General features: G+C 43.9%; 1 protein-coding gene across 1 annotated transcript in view; it reads right to left on the reverse strand.

The window, feature by feature from the left end:
* MMACHC (metabolism of cobalamin associated C) overlaps nucleotides 1-22,380 on the reverse strand; it is a 167,060-nt gene that overhangs the window by 100,725 nt on the left and 43,955 nt on the right. The window contains exon 2 of the mRNA XM_044085918.1: nucleotides 22,137-22,331. Within this exon, the coding sequence (XP_043941853.1) occupies nucleotides 22,137-22,331 (195 nt within the window). The remainder of the gene's footprint in view (nucleotides 1-22,136; nucleotides 22,332-22,380) is intronic.

Raw genomic sequence — 22,380 nt, forward strand, 5'->3', positions numbered from 1 at the left:
TGTTTCGGCGTGGTGTCGGTGGAGACCGCGGGCCTCGCATGTCGGTCCTTTTCCTTGCGTTTTTTGGATAAAACGGTAGTCGGAGTGTCTGATGACATTTTATAGTCAAAAGCTTTACCAAAATAGTGTTGGGCGAACTCCGCCCGACGCTTGATAGTGCGTTTATTGAAGGTAGCGCAAAGCAACAGCCCGAGACGCCGTGGTCTGGGCCCAAACAAGGTATGCAAAGGGAATGGAAATCCTTATGCGGTATTTGCTTCCCACAAGAAATACAATTATTAACTTTTTCTGACATCGGTCTGAGGCAAGAAAAGATTCCCAACGGGTACTTAGCTTTAATGAAGACTTCGGTTCCAAATATTTTCGTAATTCAGGAGCTGGCCGACCGGCACTTGCGAACTGCTTCTGCTTCGGCACCGCCGGCAAAAGACTGAAGAACATGGCGCCGGCTGTGTCTTATATACTCTGGCCTTCCTGACGCCAGAAGAGTGTTAAGCGACAACCGACGCCGGACCAAGACTTTGGAATTCGGCCGACCGAGGGACCGCCTGACGGCTGAAAACCCATCTGTGATTACTGCAGCTGTATGCACGATGAACATCATCCCCTTCCAAGAAAAAGATAAGGTTGTCCACCTTCCAAGACAGAGGACTTGGGACTCTGATGCAAAAAAACAGGAAGCTTCTGTTCAAAGGGGAGGCAAAAATATCTACGCCACCGATGGACAATGTCCAGAAACACATCTTTGTGAAGCATTTGTTCGTGAGCATGTGTTTTGAACCTGCTCAAAGAGTCTGACACTACATTTTGCTCTATAGGAATGCATACAGCCTGAAGAGTCACTTAATACTGGATAGCCAGATCGCAGACATGAAGAGCTAGTCTGCAAGTAGGACCTTGTTTCCCCTTGCTTGTTGACATCACTGTGGTATTCTCTGTGAAGATTTTGAGAGGCACTGGAATAAAGATGAAAAGAGAGGTCTGAAGGGTAAAAAAGGAGAACTGTCATATCCTTGATGCTGATGTGATCTGACCTGTGATGAGGCTCCCCACCCCTTGCCTGAGGCATTCGAGAAAAGTTCCTGAGAGAGGACTGCAACTGAAAAGGAAGCCCTTGGTTGACAGGCATCTGATGAATCCACCACTGAAGACTAAGCTTGGGGCACAGACAAAGAGGGACTAAAAAAATCTAGTGAATGACAGTGTTTCAGCTATACTGACGTTAGGAACTACTGTAGGTTTCTCATATGAAGTCTGACTAGAGGTAGCCTAGGAATGGTGGAGGATATGAATCCTAGCACCCTGAGAAATTCTCTGGCTGTAACTGAAACCAGAGAAATAAGCGATTGAAAAAAAGGTGATTAGAGAAAGAGCCTTGGGAGGAGGCAGGGAAGCCAGCATAAGACTGGTCTGGAGCCTGCAATTGAGAAACAAATGATCCTGAAAAGAAACCAGGATTGAATTCTTATTTACTGTAAACTCCAGTCTTTACAAGATGCAAACAATATAGTGGAGGTGCTGAAGCAAGATTCCAGTAGAGGAGGCCTGAATAAGCACATCATTCAGATAAAGAAAGATTTTAACCCCACTTATCCTACAAAAAGGCAATCACAGGAGAAAGGCATTTGGTGAATAACCTTGGGGCAGTAGAAAGGCCAAAGGGCAAAGCAGAGAACTGAAAATGCAAGGAACAGACAGAAACACAAGAACTTCCCCTCCTGGGAAGGGGGCTCAACCTGAATGATGCTTTGTGCCATAAATTCCCTGAAGCAGTTCTGAGAAGAAAGGAAGCTGTTCCTGAGGATTTGAGGGATACCCAGAAAAGGAGGAAGGGATTTCCATACCATGAAGTATCCCCAACAGATGATGGACAGAACCCAAGAGTCTTGAGTGCCCTTAACCAATTGGAAACGGACAGGGAAAGACGAAGAAATAAGGGAACCTGACCCAAGAAAAGGGGAAGCAAACAGTCAGATAGAACCTGGCTTGTCTTGAAAAGGAGGTTTCTGTGAAGCAGGAGTCTGAGTAGACTTAGCAAGAGGAACTCTCCTAGAACCCTTATCTTTGGGAGGAAGGTGAGGCGGTCTGTGAACAAGAGCAGATTTAGATGGATAATTCTTCTAGAACTTGGGGATAGGAGACAAAAAAAGAAGTTATGTACTCACTATAACGTTCCATCTGAGTAGGTACTTCATTTGTCTGCAACCTGTGGGTATCAGATCCGACTTCGGATCCGAGCCGGCAGCTTACCAAGCTCCAAGATCCGAGCTCCTCCCCCCTATCCATAATCCCGTACTACCAACCACATTACCTCAGATCGTTTTTTTTGCCTTACCAACCTGGAAACATGAAATATCAACTGCAAAGGTGATCAGAAAATCCCGAAAGGTTCGGGGGATGGCAGGGGGGGGTCGGTTGCCGACAAATGAAGTACCTACTCAGACGGAACGTTATGGTGAGTACATAACGTCTTTATCTGAAGTAGTTACTTCATTTGCTCTGCAACCTGTGGGACAGAGTCCCCAGCTACCTTATAAGAACCTGGGTGGTCCTTACGGAAGGATATTCCGAAGCACCGCGGAGCCAAAAGAAGCCCTACTTCTCGAAATCGCATCTAATTTATAATGAGAAATGAACGTATGAGAAGAGGACCAAGTAGCTGCTGAACGTATGTCATCCACTGGAACCCTCGACCAGAAGGCTGTTGAAGTGGCTACAGACCTTGTAGAATGAGCACGGATATTAACCGGGGCTGGTTTGCCAGACGATATATACCCCTGAATAATACACTGACGAATCCAATTTGCTACAGTGACTTTGGAAATGGCTTTACCCATGGCTGATTTTGCATACGAGACAAATAACTGGTCCGACTTGCGAAACTCTCTAGTCCTATGCAAGTAGAAACGCAGCTGTCTGTGTACATCCAATTTGTGTAATGTGTATTCTCCCTTGTTCTGAAATGTGGGAAAAAACACTGGTAGATTTATTGATCGATTTATATTTGCTTCTGAAGCCACCTTAGGCAACAAGGACGGGTTAGTCCTGAGGGACACTCTATCTTTGTGAAAGATAAGGTAAGGAGGCTTCATACACAAGACTTGTAATTCTGAAACCCTTTGGGCCGAAGTAATAGCCACTAAGAAGGCTGTTTTCCATGACAAGAACTTCAACGGAATTGAGGCCGCAGGTTCGAAAGGTGGACTCGTTAAGGCTTGCAAGACTAGAGTGAGGTCCCATGGGGGAACCACAGACTTTAAAAGGAAGATGCCTCGTAAGAAGGTTTTGCACAACTTTGTAGATGCTAAGGAACCTATGCCATCACCCACATGAAAATGGGAGATGGCCGCCAATTGTACCTTAACCGTAGAAGCGCTTGCTCCCTGTTGAAAGATTAACGAGAGGAAGTTCAGGATGGTCGGGATAGGGACAGTAAATGGGTCCAAGCCCTTATCTTCGGCCCAAATGGAAAAACGTTTCCACTTACTGTTGTAAAGTTTTCTGGTAGATGGCTTATGAGCCGCAACCAGAATGGCCTTAACGGGAGATGAGATACCGGGAGTCCTAGCCATTAATGGAACTGGATCAGCCAAGCCGCAAGCTTGAGGCTGACCAGGTTGGGTGTTGGGCAATCCGCGGGATGAGAAATCAGTTCTGGACTGGGATCCAGAATCCATGGAGGAGCCACACTGTGAGACCGCAGAAAGGGGAACCAGATCTGCCGAGGCCAGAATGGGGCTATGAGGATAACTCTGCTCCCCAACCGACAGGCTTTCTGAATGAACTTCATCATGAGAGGAAGGGGAGGATAAGCATAAAGGAGCCCGGGAGGCCAAGCATGGACCAGAGCATCTCTGGGAGTTTCCCCTCTGGGGGGAATTATTGCGAAGTACTCGCTGCATTTTGTGTTTAAAGGAGAAGCAAAAAGATCGCAGCGAGGCTGACCCCATTTGTGGAAGATCTGTTTCGCAACAGATGGATTCAGAGACCACTCGTACGGAGTGAGAAGCACCCGACTTAGCTTGTCCGCTAATATGTTGGATCGTCCCGGGATGTGCGTTGCCACCAGAAAATGGTTGGTGGAGATCGCCCATTCCCAAACTCTCATGGCCTCTCGACACAGGGAGTAGGATCTGGTTCCTCCCTGTTTGTTTATGTACCAGACTACAGACATGTTGTCTGTCTGGATCGCAATAGTCCCCAGGGGAAGAAGGTCGTGGAGAGCTTGCAACGCCAAAAGCACCGCCCTCATCTCTAGGACAATGATATGCAATGCGGTCTCTAGGGGAGTCCACGTGCCTTGAACGGATCTGCCTAAACAATGCCCCCCCCACCTGAGGCGAGAAGCGTCCGTGGTCAACGTGGCTTCGACCAGGAGGATCACAAAGGGCCTCCCTTCTCTGAGTTCTCGCGCATGCAACCACCAAAGAAGGGAGTCCCTGCAAACTCTGCTCAGCGGTATGGGTGTGTTCAACGGGTGGAGCAAGAGGGACCATTGGACTTGAAGGGTCCATTGCAATATTCGCATTCGCAGGCGGGCATGGAGGGAAAGACTGATCGCGGCTGCCATAGACCCTAGTGCCCTCAGGACTAACTCCGCTGGAGGAGAAGGATTCCGGAGAAGGGCTAACACCTGATAAGACAAGCTGTTCAGTCTGACTGATGTTAGGGTAGCTCGAGAGATTCGAGTATCCAACCTGGCCCCTATGAATTCCAGGGCTTGAGTGGGGCACAGGCAGGACTTCTGCAGGTTTACTGAAATGCCTAGGTTGTGGGCGAGAGTCAGTGCGTAATATCTCGCTACAGAGAGCTGATGCCTGTTGGTCGCGGTAAGGAGCCAGTCGTCTAGGTACGGGAAGACCTGAATGCCCTGAAGTCTCAGGTGGGCATCAACCACTGCCATGACTTTGGTGAACACTCTGGGGGCTGAAGTGAGGCCGAATGGAAGAACCCTGAATTGATGATGACTCTCGCTACAGACAGCTGATGCCTGTTGGTCGCGGTAAGGAGCCAGTCGTCTAGGTACGGGAAGACCTGAATGCCCTGAAGTCTCAGGTGGGCATCAACCACCGCCATGACTTTGGTGAACACTCTGGGGGCTGAAGTGAGGCCGAATGGAAGAACCCTGAATTGATGATGACTGGCTCCGAGCCGGAAGCGGAGAAACCTCCTGGATCGTCTGTCCATTAAAATGTGGTAGTACGCATCCTTGAGGTCTATGGAGCACATCCAGTCGTTCTCCCGCAGAAGGGGGAGGATAGATTGAAGAGTGACCATCCGGAACTTTTCATTGGGTATAAACAGGTTCAGAGCGGAAAGGTCTAAGATGGGTCTGAGGTCCCCCGTTTTCTTTGGTACCAAAAAGATCCTTGAGTAATAACCCAATCCGGACTGATCTGGGGGGACGGGCTGGATGGCTCTTTTTCTTAGCAGCTTTAAAATCTCTAAAGCCGCCGCCTCCCTCTGATCGGGTGGTACATCGGGGAGGTGTCTGGTTTTGGGGGGAAGATTTAGGAAAGGAATGAAGTAACCTCTGGAAATGATACGGAGCACCCATCGATCCGCTGTAAGGGACTCCCAGTTTGACAGGCGCTCCGTCAACTGCCCAACTGCCTCCAGAGAGGGACAGTCGGACAAGCCCTCAGGGCTGTTGCGCGGGTCTGTCTGAGAAAGGTTCTCTAGACCCGAAATTACGCGGCCCCCCTCTGCCTCTGGGCCGGCGTCCACCTTGTCCTCCTCTGCCTTTAGAGGACGAGTGGTCCGCAGCTGGATGGGAATGCTGAGACTTGCGGAACCACAGCTTCTTTTGTCCCCTCTGATTCCTAGAGAAGGATCTTTGGGGACTAGACAAGCGGACTCCGACGGCAGACAGCGTCTTCCCCTCCTTTTCACTTTGGACCAGCATATCGCGAACGGTCTTGCCGAAAAGAGCAGAACCGTCAAAGGGGGCGTTCGCGAAGGACGCCTTGAAGGATCTGCGAAGTCGCAAAGACAGAGCCAGGCGTGACGTCAGAAGATCCCCTGCCCGCTGGCTCTAGTGGCTCCCTCCGAAGCATGAGAGAGGAGCTGCATAGACGTATTGGAGATGGATTTCAGAGTGGCCATTCGTGTCGTAAACACATTCCTGTCTCCAACCGACATGGACTCTGGGGGGGCTGCAGCGTATTCCTTGATCAAGTCTCGCTGTAGCCTGATGGTATGTGCCATACAGTTCAGCGCCCTTATAGAAAAGGTCGCTGAAGCAAACATCCGCTTCCCAATCCGGTCCAACGCTCGAGATTCTTTATCTGGCGGGTGGACCAGAGAACTCTCCTGAGCGAGTTCTTTCTTGGTGGCCGCCGCCACCAACATGGCATCAACAGGGGATCCTTTGGCCCATGATTGCCTATCTGTGGGGGGGGGGGCTTAGTATTTTGTTGGGACGCCTAGGTATTGGCTCCACGGTGTCGGGCTCCTTCCAAGCCCTGGTGGTAATTAAGTCCACCAGGGGGTCGGCCGGAGGGGACACCCAGGAAGTAGATGGGCCTGCCTCAAACGCCTCCAGGAACACGGATTCATCAAGGGAGAGTTTTTGGGCAGACCACCCTCCTCTAATACGCAACATTTCCATGATGTCTCCAAAGGAGACATCTTCAGGGGGTGACCTTGGGGAACCCTCCCTATCATCTAAGTCCGTGTCAGTGGTAACGGACTCGGGGGAGTCCAGGTGCCTCCTTTTACACCGACATTTCCGAGGAACCTCCTCGGTGGGGCTATCTGAAGAGGGCCCGTCCACGGGTTGTTGTTCCTCAACAGGAACTAGCTGGAGGGCTTGGGCAGGCTGTCCCGATGGTCGGATGATGGAAGACAGACCCTCATACAGTGGGGGTACGGGTGGATCCGAAGCCCAAACCGGGGATCTGGAGGATCTCGACAGTACCCTCTCCACTACCTCAAAAGCCGAAGGAGAATCACCCTTGCCAGCCTCTGAGAGCAATCTTCTCGGCTCCGAGGAAGGGATCGGGGTCGGAGCCGAAGCAGTCGGCGCCGAGAGAGAGGTGCGCTCTGAAGCCAACAGCTCCGAAGATACAACTCCCTCAGATCAGATGCTCAGCCCTCGGCCCCGTGAGCTCGGATCCGACAAACTCGAGGGCATAGTCGGCGTCGAAGAGACCAGCGCTATCGGCGCCGACAATTCCCTGGGTCCGAATGGGCACGGATCCGATGACTCCGAGATCCGAAAACGAGTCGGAGAAGGAGTGATCGGGGCAAACATGGGGGCCACGCTCCCCCCCAGAGGGGGGGGCAAAAGCAACCCATCTGCATTTGGGTCTGTAAGAACCGACGCATCATCAGATCCATATCTGCTTCGGAGATGCTTTTTGTTGACCTGGAAGAGGTAGTCGAGGCGGGCCGGGAGGGCCGCCTCGACGACCTCGAGGGAGACCGAACTTCCTCCTCTGGCTCCGGTGAGAAGCTAGGCGAACGGAGCCGAGAGGAGAAGGATCCGGAGACCCCCGAAGGAGACTTAGTTATTTTTGCTGGCGGAGCCCAGGGGTGAGACTCGGCCCGCCTTTTATGGGATCTATGTCCCTCCTTATCCTTGTGCCTCTTCTCCTTAGTTGAGGAGGCATTAGTTTCCCCAGAGCTCAAACCCGAAGTGGGAGGTTGAGTCCCGGGTTGAGCTGAGGGAACAGAGGGCACCGAGGCTGCTGAGGCAGCCGGAGTCTGAACGGGAGAGGAAGAAGAAGCTGACTCCTGGGGGAGCTTTCCCGCCAGGATCAGCTTGTTCCTCCTATCCCAAAGTGCCCGGGGATTAAAGGCCGCACAGATCTGGCAGGCCTCTGAAAGATGGGCTGCCCCCAGGCACAAAACGCATTCAGTGTGGCCATCAGCTGGGGAAAGCTTGTGGCCACACTAAGTACATTTGGAAAAAATGGCCTTAGGCCCTTCCGCCATGTTAAAGCACTCACACACACACCCAAAGGCTAAGGGTGGAGGGGGAGTGACAAAGAAAAAGCTAATTAACTGTACCAGTAAATTATTAAAACTAACACTAAAAAGGGGTAGAAGGTTTACTACCACACACACACGATTTTGAAACTTTTTTTGGTGAAAAAGATAGAAACGATCTCACCCAGCCAGGAGCTCTTCAAAAGGAAAGCTTCTTCAGCCGCGGCACAAAACGATCTGAGGTAATGTGGTTGGTAGCAGGGGATTATGGGTAGGAGGGAGGAGCTAGGAGCTCAGATCTTGGAGCTTGGTAAGCTGCTGGCTCGGATCCGAAGTCAGATCAGATACCCACAGGTTGCAGAGCAAATGAAGTAACTACTTCAGATCTATGCTTAAATTCCCGTAAGGCCTTACCTTTATCCTGATGAGACTTAAAAAGTTCAGCAGCTGCAGAACCACACAGGTTTTTAATTTCAAGAGGAGCATCCAAAAATGTACCCTTAATGTCATCAGGCAATGGCTGGGCACTAAGCCAAGAGTAGCATCTCAAAATAGAACCAAAAGCAGAAGCCCTAGAAAAGCCATCAGCTGCATCGTAACTATATTTAATAGAGTGGTGAGCTACCTGAGAAGTAGAGCCCAGTAAAGAGAGGGTTGAGGGCTTTCCTTAAAATCAGGGAGGTTGAAGATAAGCCTGGGAAGCCTAAGAAAGAAGGGCTAAAACATATCTGATCAAATGGGTCTGGTAATTAATAGCCCAAAAGGCCAAAGTGGCAGCAGTATATACCTTTTTGCCTAGCCGTTCCGTAGCTCTACTATCCTTGTCTGAAGGAAGTAGTTTAGTAGAAGGCAAAGGTTTAGAGGGCTTGTCAAAAGAGAAAGACACTATAGAACAGTCATCAGAACATTTGTAGATGAACTTGCACTCATCAGGCGCCTTGTAAAATCTAACAGGCTTCTGGAGACTGAGAATCCAAGGCCACAGAAGCTGCTGAAAAGGTATCCAGAAGGGCAACCAAGACTGGCGGTACAGCAGAAGGCTCAGGGAACTCCCATCTGTAGGAGGGCATAATATCTCTCCTGAATTTCAGAAACCTGAGAACAATCCCATTTAAAATATTCCATTATACAAGAAACAGTATTCCCAAAGAAAAGTTTTTCAAAGGAAGAATCTAGGTTAAAATGATCCTTCTCTTCAGAGCCATAATCCAAGGAAGAATGGATCAGAGAGGAATAAACCAAATAATCTTCCCCAGAATCCAAATCCTCTTCAGAAGAGTCTTGCCTTCTGGGCCTTGAGTAGGTTAGATGACCGGGGGGGGGGGGGGGGGGAATCAGGAACAGAAAGCTCTTGGGGAAGCTTTAAGGCCATTACTGCATTAAATAACCCCTGGACAAAATTCTGCCACTCATGCTGAGGATTCTTAGCAGCAGGGGAAACATGTGTATATTTTTTTGCTTTTTCTTTTGAGGGACATCTACTCTAGATACCTTAAGAGATTCAGACCACTGACTACACTTAACCATCATACAGGGAATCTCCTCCTGACAAAGTATCTGTGGTATTCCTCTCGGTTCCTCTGAAATAATCAGCTGAGGTCCAACCTCAACATCCGGAGCAGACGTTTGCAGAGCCTCTGAGGATGTGTGAGAAGTTGGATCCATGCCAGCCACTGATAGGGTCACTTCAGCGGAATCCAACACATCAACAGAGTGATCCTCTGGGTTTTCACCAGCCTCAGGAGAGATGTCTGAGGAAGGCAGAATCACACCGGAGTTTCTTGGTCTTTTTCTTGGCGGGTGGCTGACTTTGGGACAGGAAGACTCTGCCATAGCACCCTGCACTAACAACTCAAGATGTTGGTTCTCCAGGTAAATGGACAAGGAAGATAGATGTCCATGTAGAGTCCCAAGGACAAAAGCTTGGCAGATGGAACACTGTACAGTTGTGAGAAGGACCCAAAGAGAAGAGACACTGCTCATGACAATCCTTATAGGGAATCTGTTCCCACACCTACATTTCCCCTTTCTGGATGATATGTAAACTCACGAAAAAAAAAAAAAAAAAAAAAAAAAAAAGAAAAAAATTACATATGAAGAAACCGCAAAAGGCCACTTATCTGAAACACAGCTTGATAACCAGCACAGAAAGAGTACTAAGACCGATAATCAATGATGGCATTTGGACGGGCAGCAAAGTTCTGTGGTATGTACATCCATATATCACCTTTATACCCTCTACCTTTAGCGGGCCGCATACATGCGATGTATGATGTCCATAAAATCATAAGGCTTGGGTATACTGGCCGGATGTTGGGCTACCCTTGGTAGGGAATCCTTTTGAAAAACAATACTGTAACAGTGATATGGAAGGACATTAAATAATATGCACTACCTTGGCAGATCCTACTTCACATCCCACAGTCATCATATCTACAGATTTAACTCACTAAGGTGTCCTTTATTATAAACTTCAACCAAGACGAGCTCACTAAAATGACAATTCCAATCTTCTGTTATCATTTACATAAGATAATGCAGAATCTACACAACAGCCCACCTTCCCAACTTTTTGAATTATTCCGCACTCAAATTAATATCCTGTAAGTCAATAAACACTGGTTTCCCAGTTTTAATGTACTGAAAAAAAAAATCTCTACCTTCTCAGTTACCTAGTGAACTGATATTTCATAATACTACACCTGCTTGAGGCATATGTTCAAACTAATGTAGACCAACACCTTGAGCACCATTTAGGATACTTTGGCCATGTACGTCCCAACAATGCCTGATCTACCACAAAAATAAGTACTTGCAAAACAGAAAGCACAATAAGCTTAATTAGCCATTGTTACACCTAGCCATTCCAATAAAGAAGGGAGGAAAAGCTAATGAATGGCAAAAGAGTACATCATATACTCCACCGGATCTACATCATATCACAAGGACTTGTATGACTTGAATTCAATTTTAGTACACACAGGAAGTCTCAGTCCAAAAGAGGGCAAGCTGCCTCCAGCTTAACCTCAAGCATGTAACCTATCTCCAGCAATGGGGAGGGGGGGGGGGCATCCTGCCTTGTTGCCTTCAACATACTTATGCTGCTAAATACTTTCACTGGACTCCAGTACTGGTTTCTTAAGGAAAAATGCTATGCAGCATCTTCACAATCTAATAAACCACTTATGACCACATTCAAGGTCTAAAGATACATAATGGCTACAATTCACTGACATGCCAGTATATCTAAACATTCAGTATTGCCTCACATTCCCCTCCCTCCAACCAGGCCAAAAAATAAAGATAGTTTTACAGAACCTTCTGTGTCCCAAACGAAAACTTTAAACATTTCTCCCTACTCACTGCCAAGGATGAATACAGTAGAAATCAGAGACCTCATAACCTTAAAAAATAAATAAATAAATAAAAACAAAAAAACAAATAATTAATAAAATAACATATATATTATATACAGATCTATGTCAGATGACAGAGTTTTCAGACACTCTAAATTCAGATGGACGAGACCATATGATCGAGTTTCCGAAAACTCGAAACTAAAAAAAAAAAAAAAAAAAAAAAACCACAAGAAAATCCATTTTTTTTTACGTTTCTGCAGAGGGGCAACACCCCCTGCAAATCAGACGCAGAATCAGAAATACTTTATTGATCTCGCAGAAAACTGCTTATGCTACAACTGTACAGACAGACAGCGCAGACCAAACACATTTGTTACATAATTAGATATGAGAGATACTATACTCACTTAAGTTACGAATATATATAACGGCAACATCTGACATATGTACAGAGAATGATACTACATACAGTAGTGGCATGAAAGAGGGATCCTTTCGTATCAATTTCCACTCACACTAGAATATGGGGTACTGCACATTACAATACTGTAACTAAGGTATAGCATACTACACAAAGAATAATTGCATTGACAACTAATAATGCGCTGAAAAAGAGATATAAAAGAGATAAAATGGATGGGGGAAAAAGAAACATGGGTAAGAGTTTAACATTGCACTATGTGGTCTCCTTCAATAGTAGAGGATGGTGCTAAGGCGGTAGGATTTGTTAGAGTCTGATGGCTGTGGGCAGGACGAATTTCCTGTGAAATTCAGTGAAGCACTTTATGTTAGTCAGTCTCCCACGAAAATAACCTCTCTGTCCAGCCAACACTCTGTTGAGTGGCTGGAGATGGTCATCTCCCTGGATCTAGAACCAGCTCCTTCATTTTACTGATGTTCAGTGCAATGGATTATTCTCACAGCAGCTCACAAAGCTGTCCACCATCCTAATGTATTCCTCCTCATCTCCATGCCTATACTTCCTACTATGACCAAGTTTAGACCAAAATTATATATACCAACTCAGAGACTGCACTACAGTGAAGAAAAGGGTAAATTTCCCAATCCTTGCTTGCTGTACTGTGGATCTCCATTCAAAAGCTTTGAGTTTTCAAACACTTGATCATATGGTCTCGACCATATGACTTTGGTTTCTGAAAACTCGATCAACTAATAGGGAGATATATTTAGCAGGGGGGCTTGCCTCCATGCAAAATTGTAAACTAATAAAAATTGTAAACTAATAATAAAAAAAAAAAAAAAAAAAATATTTGGTTCTCAAAGTTTCAAAACTTCAGTTTTCTGGTCTCATCCTTTTGAAGTTCGAAGTTTTGAAACTTTGAGCTTCAGAAGTAAAAACATACCCATCCATAGTGAAATCCCTATTAGCTTTTAATGAAAATGCCAAAAATTAAAGGTCGGAAACTGTTCTGTGGAGTGTTCAATATTTCAAATGTTTGGAAGCCTAGAATCGAAATGCGGCATTTCCTGAAACGTTCATCTTCGGCAAAAACACCTGTTGAGAAATCATAAAACAAACATTTTTACTGTTTTGCAGGGGGCAAGCTCCCCTGCATCCCCCATGCAGGGGGTTGCACCCCCTACACCCCCTGCTAATTATGTACTCTAACTCCAGGAGTGCACTACAGTGAGGATGAGAGTAATTTTTCTGATCCCCACTGTAGTGCGATCCAATTGTAAACAGCGACGCTCAAAACCACAAATACAAGCTACATGTCGATGTTTCAGAGGCAACGGGATTTTCACTCGCAATTTTAAACTTTTGCACCTTTACCCTCGGCCTTATGACTGACGTTAAGTTTCTAACATTTGATAGTAAACTATATATCTACATCTACACATACCTATACCTATAAAACCAACACATTCTGGCTAGGCTTATAAATGCCTTCAGGCAGATAGTCTAGTACCAAACTATGAACCTATAATCTACATTAGGCAGAGCTCCTCGCTAATACTCCCAACAGAAACCTTGACGAGTGGATGGGAAACAGAAAGTTTACCCCGGGGATCACTTCAGTGGCTCTGCTGGACAGAGGCATAGGGAACTAATCTAAGGGGGCGGCGAAAGCCAACACATTCCTGCTAGGTTTATAGATGCTTTAGAAATCTAAATATACAGTGGATATAAAAAGTCTACACACTCATGTTAAAATGCCAGGTTTTTGTGATATAAAAAAATAAGACCACAATAAATCATTTCAAAACTTTTCCCACCTTTAATGTGACCTATAATTTGTACAATTCAATACACACACACACAGACTGTGTTACATCTTGCTGTGAGAGACGAGGGAAAGGTTAGTTTGCTTTCTTGTATTTTGTATTACTTTATTACCTTCTTCTATTTTGTATGTTGTGATTTGTTTTCTTTATACTGCGCTTTACCTTTATTCTGCTTTTAAACTGCATATTAAAACTAGGAAAGATACCACAGCTGTGTCTCTTTTGAGTCACATTTTTCCCACCTTCCCTTATTGGTGCTGTTGTGTTCTTAAAGTTAACTGTCTTTCTAGTTGCCTACCCCTTATGTTAATTTGACCACATATCTTCTTCCCTCTCCCCTTTCATTGGCTGTTGCGAGTAAGCACAAAACTATCTTTTTGTGAAATCAACACCTTTGACTATTTAAATTCATTGGCCATCACTGTATTCCATAGAAGCAGAATGCAAAGTGCATACCCCCTTTCTATCTATCTCTTTTAAAATTAGTGGCTCTCCACTTAGACAGCTAAAGCTTAAGTTCCCCCTTCTTTCACAACCAACAGCTTAGTGAGCACTGCAGTGTTTAGGACATTAATCATCTTTTTCCATTTTATCTTTAAAATCTGCAACACCTATTGCAAGACCAAAACATTATTGGAGAGCCCACATTCTGCCTCTCAGTACTCATCTTGGGATTAGTGGTTCTGTTCTCTTCTGATGAGAGGGACATTATTTCCTGTAGAATGTTGAACACTGGAAAGCCTAATAACTGCTTCATAGGTTCCAGCTTGGGATTTGTCCATCTGTTTTGCTCTTGGTGAGAGAAGGAGCAGAGTGCATTGATTCTGGACGGCAATGAGTCTCTGTGCTTGATATTCCTAAATGGTCTCGTTATTATTCAGGTCATCTAGCAGGAAAAGGCTATAACAAGCCGACAGACCCTTGCATCATCTTAGAAAAGACTGTGGATCACCAAACAGGCTGTGGCCTGCTTCTCCTCTTGGGAATGGTGCTGATGTTTTGCTACTGGTGAGCCAAGAAGAAAAGGAGCATTGTATCCCAGCAGTGAAGCTGTGGTGAGACCAGCACTAGTAGTAGCCAGGCAATAGCCATTCACGTGACTCCCCCATTTTCATCACTCTTGACAAGCTAATTCTTTGTTTTCAGCATGTACTGCTTGATTTGTTTCTAACTTCAGAATATCCATCTAAATACTTCATCCTTAAATTTTCAAGGTTTACTTATTAGTTCCCCTGAAGTGTCTGGCAGTGCCCTGCACAGACACATTGAGGTGACATTTTTCCTATAAAAGCATGATTGAAATTTCACCAATACCTAGCTACATACAGGACACTAGTCTGCAGTGACAAGCGCTATCCCCAGAGTTGCAAACCGGATACTACTGACATTGCTTTATATTCTCACTCTAGCAGTCTAATCAATAAAAAGGGTCTGCTGCCATGGAAATGAAACTTCCCACTATCTCAGTTACCAGCTTGGTGGATATGGGTATCCTGAAGCAATGTAGAAATTGCCTCATGTTTTCTGGACAACCAGTTAATTCTCAAACAAATGTGATATGTGAGAGATGTATTTACACAATGTCACTGGAGGCAAACTCTCACATAAAAGTACTCCTAATGTCAATAAGGTTTGTCAGTAGTACACATGCTGCACCCCATCACACATAATTCCAAACGGATATATAGATCCACATATGCTGAGGCACTTAAATGTTACCTTCCTAAACCCCAAAGACCTCCTAGATGAAGTACACATAATTACCCTCAGCAGCCCCAAATGCACTCTTTCAAAACACCCCCCCACATCAACACATACAGTCACATCTTATGGAGCCTCTACTTTTAAGCCCATAAGGCAAGCCACCACACAATCCAACATTCTGGTCACCTGAGACTCAATCGTGAGACACAATGATGTCCCTCTCACCACGCTGAGTGAGGAGAAAGTCATGATCAGGTGCTTAGATCCGCCACAAAGTAAGCACTCAGGTCATTGGACCACAAGTACCAGTATTTCAGTCATAGTCCATGTGGGTGTAAATGACCAGAGATGTACCTCGCTAGACTATATGAAGAAAGATATGGCGCTCTCAAATTGTGTGTTCCAGGTTGGTATGAGCCTAGCACTGAGCAGCATTTTACCTTCTCCAACGATGATATTACAATGCGAACAAAAGATGAAGGACTTTAATAATTGGCTTAGTTTCTGGTGTTATTCTAAGGGGGTGCAATATTTGTTAGCATGGAAAGAGACAGTCAACAGACCATGCTGTTTTGTCAGGGATGCATCTCTCCTCTCTAGGATTTCGAATATAAGATAAAATATTGTCTTCACCCATAATGCCTTTTTTAGGCAATGCCAAACAAAAGTACTTCCGACAAGGCAAATCAAATCCATAAAAAAATCTAAAACTTTCTATATAATTTTCAACTAAGGTTTTATATTTGATGTATTTTTCAAAACAAAACATATATACATATTTATTTATTTATTTGGTTTTAACATTCAGATTCATTCACCTTTAAGGTCCATGTATTTCAATGCATTTTACATGTTTAATTGAATTTGTGTATCCATTGGTTCATTTGAACTAGATTAGTCTATGTATTCATCAAAGGAAGAGAGGTTAGGTATCTGAAGAAGTTATTTTGATGAAAACATATGTGGATAGATTTTTACAGCGTTACTGTGCTGCTGTGATTTCGTTTGCTGTGGATTTATTTGTGTTTGTGCCGATTAAAGAAGTTGTCTGTTTGCTGAGCTCCGTGTGCCTTATTTTAGGTCAAACTAAAACAACTCAGAAGACAAAAAGTCTACCAAAGCCAAATCTGAAGTAAATTTGGCTTCCCAAGCCAAGGACGACCACAAGGCATTCTACAACTATGTCCGCAACCTCAAAGGCAATACACAATTGTATGGAAAGCTAATTGTAAACAGAGCCACCTATACTGAGCCAGAAGATATAGCAAACCTACTGACTGACAGATTTATCTCCAACATTACCCCTCTCTCCCCCTCAACCTTCCCTCAGGAAATACCATCAAATATTACTCCCCCTGCTATCACTAGGGAACAGGTTCTTAATGCTCTCTCTAAGGCCAAGAACACAGTGACAAAGAGCCCACACAATATCCCAGGATGCCTACTAAATAGAATGAAACATGACCCATCAGGCCCTCAGGAATTGCTACTTTACTGTAACCTCCAAACAAGCTTCGTGCCTCCTGAATGGAGAGCAGCAACAGTCATCCCTCTGCAAAAATGTGGGCCATCTACAGACCCACAAGTTTCACTAGTCTTCTATCCAAAGCCATGGAAAGAATTATCATGAATATGATCAATAATGATATAGTAAACCTCCAGACACTGGATCCAACCCAGTTTGGTTTCATCAAGGGCAGGTCAAAGCAAAGGATGAGGGCAAAATGGTTCACATAGCCTATCTTGACCTGAGCAAGGCATCTGACACACTCCACTCGGGCATTGTTGGCAAACTCAAGTGATTATGTACAAACCCGTATGTCACCCAGTGGACAGACAACTGGCTCATAGACAAGACGCAGAAAGTTAAAATGTGGGGGGGGGGTCAACCTCTACAAAGAGGACAATTACAACTTGAGTCCCTCAGGGATCAGTCCCTGGACCACTCCTTTTTGGCATTTACTTCTCTGAAGCCAATGTCAATGGCATCTGTCTGACGAAATCTGCACAGGATTGAAAATTAGGAGCTGTCACTGAATACCACACTAACACAAATGTTCGCCAGAAAGGAATGACACAGACAAACAACTGGTGTCAGAGCCCTGGACTAAAAACTAAACACCAAGAAATGCATAACAGTATCATTCAGGAAGTCATCCACCCCTGGTAACTATCATATTGACAATGCACCCCTTAGAGTTGACCCAGTAGTCAAGAACGGATTCACTTTAGAAGCTTGAAATACTGAAATATTGAAATTCAGTATTTCGAGCCCATAAAGTGGAATCCTGAAAAGAGCGAAACCTCAGAAGTGCGAAATTTAAAACCTCGAATACTGGAGGTTTTGAATTTCGCGCTTCTGAGGTTTCGCTGTGGTTATGGATTCAGGTAAGTGTGTGTGAGTTCAGGGTTTTGGGTAGGGGATGTGGTGTGTGTTAGTGTGTTTTGTTGCTGTGATGTGTATGTGCGAGGAGAATGTAGCTTGTGTGGTGGTGTTGTGTTTGTATGTAGTTCAACCTCGGAGTTAGAATATTTAAGTAGGGGGTGTGTGTGTGGGGGGCGCAGCCTTTTATGTAGTAGAGAGCTTGTGTTTGTGTGTGGGGAGGAAGGTGTGTGTGTGTGTGTGTGTGTGTGTGTGTGTGGAGTAGAAGCGCGAAATTTAAAATCTCCGGTGTGCGAGATTTTGAATTTCACGCTTCTGAGTTTTGGTTGTTTTAAGGTTTCGACTTTATAGCTTTGAAATACTGAATTTCGACATTTCAGTATTTCGAGGATATAAAGTGAATCCGTCAGGGACCTGGGGACACACAGACAGTAATCTAGCCTTTGATCATCATGTGACTGCATTAGTGAGGAAATCATTCTATGTTACACAACGTATAAACAAAGGTATGGCATCTAGGTCCAAGGAAGTTATTGCTACCCTGTATTTGGCATTCATAAGATATATCATTAGAGTACAATGCCCCCTTTGGTACACACTTCACCTGGCATATTCAACAAATGGAACACCCACAAGGTTCCTCACTAAAAGAATACAGGGCATAAGTAAAATGTCCTATGCAGATCGCCTCAAGGCCCTATCTGTACACACTGTCTCCTACAGGCTGTTGAGGGGAGATCTATGCCTGGCATACAGGGCACTGTCAGACCCCACTCTAATGACCCTCCAGCATATCATCAAAACAAACAGCACCAGAATTACCTGTTCTAAAGACTTAAACCTTTACTGTCATATAAAAAGGATGTGCTGGAGAAACAGGTATGTATCCCAGAAATTACCCTCTCTGAACAGGCTCCCCCATCCATGTGAAGCACAGTTCTTCCCTAACCCAATTCAAGTGTAACTTGGACAATTGGATGAGGAACATGAAATTCATCCCTAGCATGGCACTTATGTCTCTAATGGACACAGGTAACCTGTAATGGTTCATCTCCCAAACCGCAGCTTACACTTATCAATGATGATACTAGAACATCAGAGATTTGGGATTATGGCTAGACATAAAAAGGCCCTTGTGGTCATTAGCACCTACGAACCTACAACAAGCATCTGTGTCGATCTGTTGTCAAGGATATATACAACAAGACCAAAAAGCATATTATTACTGTTGACCAAAAAGCATATTATTATTGTTTACCTATCTCCAAAACAGAAGGAAAACAGCATTTCAGACATGGAGTTACCAAACAATAGGTAGGTAGTATGTATATCAAGAACCTTAAATGCACACAAACATTTTGTGAGTATAAACAAAGCCCATTCTAATAACTTAAGTCTAAAAACAGATCAGTGCACAGAGTTTCTAACATTTAGCAGAAAAGACAGACAACCAGCTCACATGCAAGGAAATTGTGAATGTCTTTCCAATGATCAGCTCTTCCGTGACAAATTTTCTTCTACCTTTCCAGACTCTATTCCACTTTTGTAGCAGCTCACTCTGCATCAGTTGCAATACTCTCTCCATCGTCCTATTCAGAAAGGATGCCGGTACACTGCAGCATCTCTACTGTGTCGGTTGTCACATGAACAGCTCATTCATGGTAATTTTCAATCTAGCAGAGTACAGGGTAAGGCAATAGACAGCAATTTATTTTCCTGTAGCAGCTTTAACAGAAATAACACTATTTCTTCAACGTTATACTGGGGCTTTTGTATCTTACGCCTTGGACTTAGGACACACATTTAATGTATAGTGTCTACAAGGTATAAAGGCTTTGATATGCTGGCCGAATTATTTGGCTATCCTGAACAGGATATCCCAGATGTACAGAATACTTCAACAGTGATAAGGAAGGACATCAAAAGATGTATAGTCTCAAACTGGGTAGAAACAACCTTTAAAGATATTCATGGGCTCAGCAGTCAGTTCAATAGAAATACAGTGATACTGAAGCCTTCTGCTTTCTTTGGTAAGCCAAACTATTCGTATACGGCTAAGGTACGCCCTATTCATTTACTCCTCTAAATGCTGCACCACCTGGTACTTTGTTTTAACAGAAGTTCTACTTACCGTCTGCAGCCTTTAAGCACCTGCCTTGTACAAGTCAATCAGCAGTATCACTGTAGTTTACAATAGTCAGGAGCAATCCTGACATGATGTTACAACCTAGAGCAAATGAAAGGACTGTACAGTCTAACCCTGATACTCTGTTTGAAAGAGTTCTTACCATTCTCTCCTATGCATAAACCCATGCACACCTTCACTGAAGCAGTTAAGTGCCATAACGGTCAGAGTCGCATCTCTCAAGGAAGAAAATTCTACTGCATATATTGCAAACACAGTTTACTTAAAAAAGTGACTCCATTTACTGACCATTGTTACAGCTGTCTCACACAATGGTAACCCTAGGGATCCCTAGAGCCTGTCTGGACACTTATGGCTGTCAAAAGAAAAATGTAATGTGGTGTCATGTTAATTCAAACACACTACTCACCATTCTCCACCCAACACCCACACCCATTATTACAACAATGACCCTAGGGTGCCTAATCTTCAGGGGTCAAACTTCCATTAACTATAAAATGATGAGAACTAACATCTGGTGTTCAGTCACTGACACCAAATAGTCTGCCGCTGTAAAAGGTAAACTATTACTAAAAATACCTCATGCACCATGTCATGTCTATTACTATCCACATATACAATACCTTAGGATATCCAGTAACACAAGCTAAGTTCTTGCTCACATACACTGGTAAAGGCAAGCTGCTGCTGTCCATTCCCTGAAAAAATTTGCTTCTTTAATATATTCAAAAATAAACAAATGTTCCACTGTTACTCCCTGAATTCCTAATCAACCTCTGACTTTGGAGCAGACTGCCTCACAATCTGCTCTAACCACAGATAGCTGCATAGGACTATCTTCTTCCTCAACCCAGACATACAGATCTGCTCCTCTAGAGGTGAAAGCATACAGATTTAAGTTCTTGCAGTGCTCTTCAACAATGTTTGCTAGGTCAAGGTTATTTAGTGGGCATTTTAGCAAATGACAACTTACATGGCTAGATTTATGATACTTTGACCTCACATGGTTAATGTGGCCCACACCATGAACTATGGCACTGTTGTGTAACTCCACCTACAAGGTTCATTTCATAGCAGTACTGTCAAATTTCCTCTAGGCAAGAAATTAATTATCTACTGCATTTTCTACCACAGTTCAAGAGAAAGGATCATAAAATGAACACAGAGAAAAATCTGGTTTTAAAATACTAAAAATTAAAGTTATATATTGTGGTAAATACAAACGTGCAACTTTGCTAATTTCTACTGTTTTACCTCAAGGACAATTCAGCTATTGCGTAACAAACATGACAGGTATTACATTTCAGAGCCAGTCCAAACTGCAACTAAAAATTTTTCATTTTTCTAAATTACCTTTTGCACCATGATTCTACACACACACACACACACACACACACACACACACACAATAAAAATACTGTGCAAATGAGGATAATGTTCTTAAACTGCTTGTTAAGATATTGTGCTTCTTTCTATAAACTTCCAATAATTTCTTTACAACCTCATTACTGGTCATAATGCACCCCTAGGCCAAGATGTACTGTTTCTCAATTCCAAAACGATGTTATGCTCTCTGTTTGTAAATTCATTGGCTGCATCACGTAACATGGTTAAAAGTTCTGAAGCATGCATTAGTAAGGTAGCATCATAAACATGGTATGCTGAACTGCTGTGGTCTGAATATTAAAATTTGCTAACTTAATGACATTAAGCCTCATCTGGCTAATGCATCCTAGTAATACTGATATTTTAAAATAGTTTCTACCATATCTCAGAAATGCACAAAAAATCTTCAGTATTCATGAAAGTGAGTTCTTGTCAAATCCAGGCTAGAATGTGTTTTTCAATCTTAGAAGAAGTCTGTTCCCACGTTGTGAAATCAGTTCCAGTGTTAATGAAAAAAATCTTCTAGCCTACATTCATAAAGCAATATAATATTTAAATTTTTACACTGAAAGTAGTCAGCCAGCACTGCCAAACTGCATCACTCTTGAATTGTTGCTGCTTCACTAGGTTATTCATAAATCGCTTGAACAACTTTCAACACAAGTGTGTATTCTTTTGAAGCTGCCACAGACATTATTAAGATGACATGCAGTTCAGTCTCAACTCTAGCTAAAAGTACCAAGTCACTGCAGAAATGAAGCCAAATACTTTTGTAAACTGTCAGAAAGGAAGTGGAAACATGTTAAGTTTCTCACACGAGAGATGATGTAGTAAAATAAAAAAAAATGTAGACTTAACACTTGAGACCACTTGTCTTACAGTAGAGCCACAGAAAACATTCTGTAGACCAGCTGAGAACATCCTGATCGTTATGTGCTTCAGAAAAGGCTAGTAGTAGTAATGAGACGTAGGATCTTACCTGCTTCAGTACAGTGAAGTAATGAGAAACACACTCATCAATGGGATCCTTTACATTTTTGAACAACTTTTTCTGCAAGAAAGGCTTGAAGGCTTTTTCAAACATCTGTGGTGCACTAAGCACAATAAAAGCCAAAGTGTCTTCAGGATATGGTAAATAAAAGGTGGAATGAAGGACAGCATTGTACCAGCCAACCTAAGAAAATAAAAAGGAAATACAGTAAAAATTTTAAATAAAGCTTTTG

This window comes from Protopterus annectens, chromosome 10.part0 (genome assembly GCF_019279795.1).
Source record: "Protopterus annectens isolate FY-2018-M chromosome 10.part0, PAN1.0, whole genome shotgun sequence".
In the NCBI taxonomy this organism is placed as follows: domain Eukaryota; kingdom Metazoa; phylum Chordata; order Ceratodontiformes; family Protopteridae; genus Protopterus; species Protopterus annectens.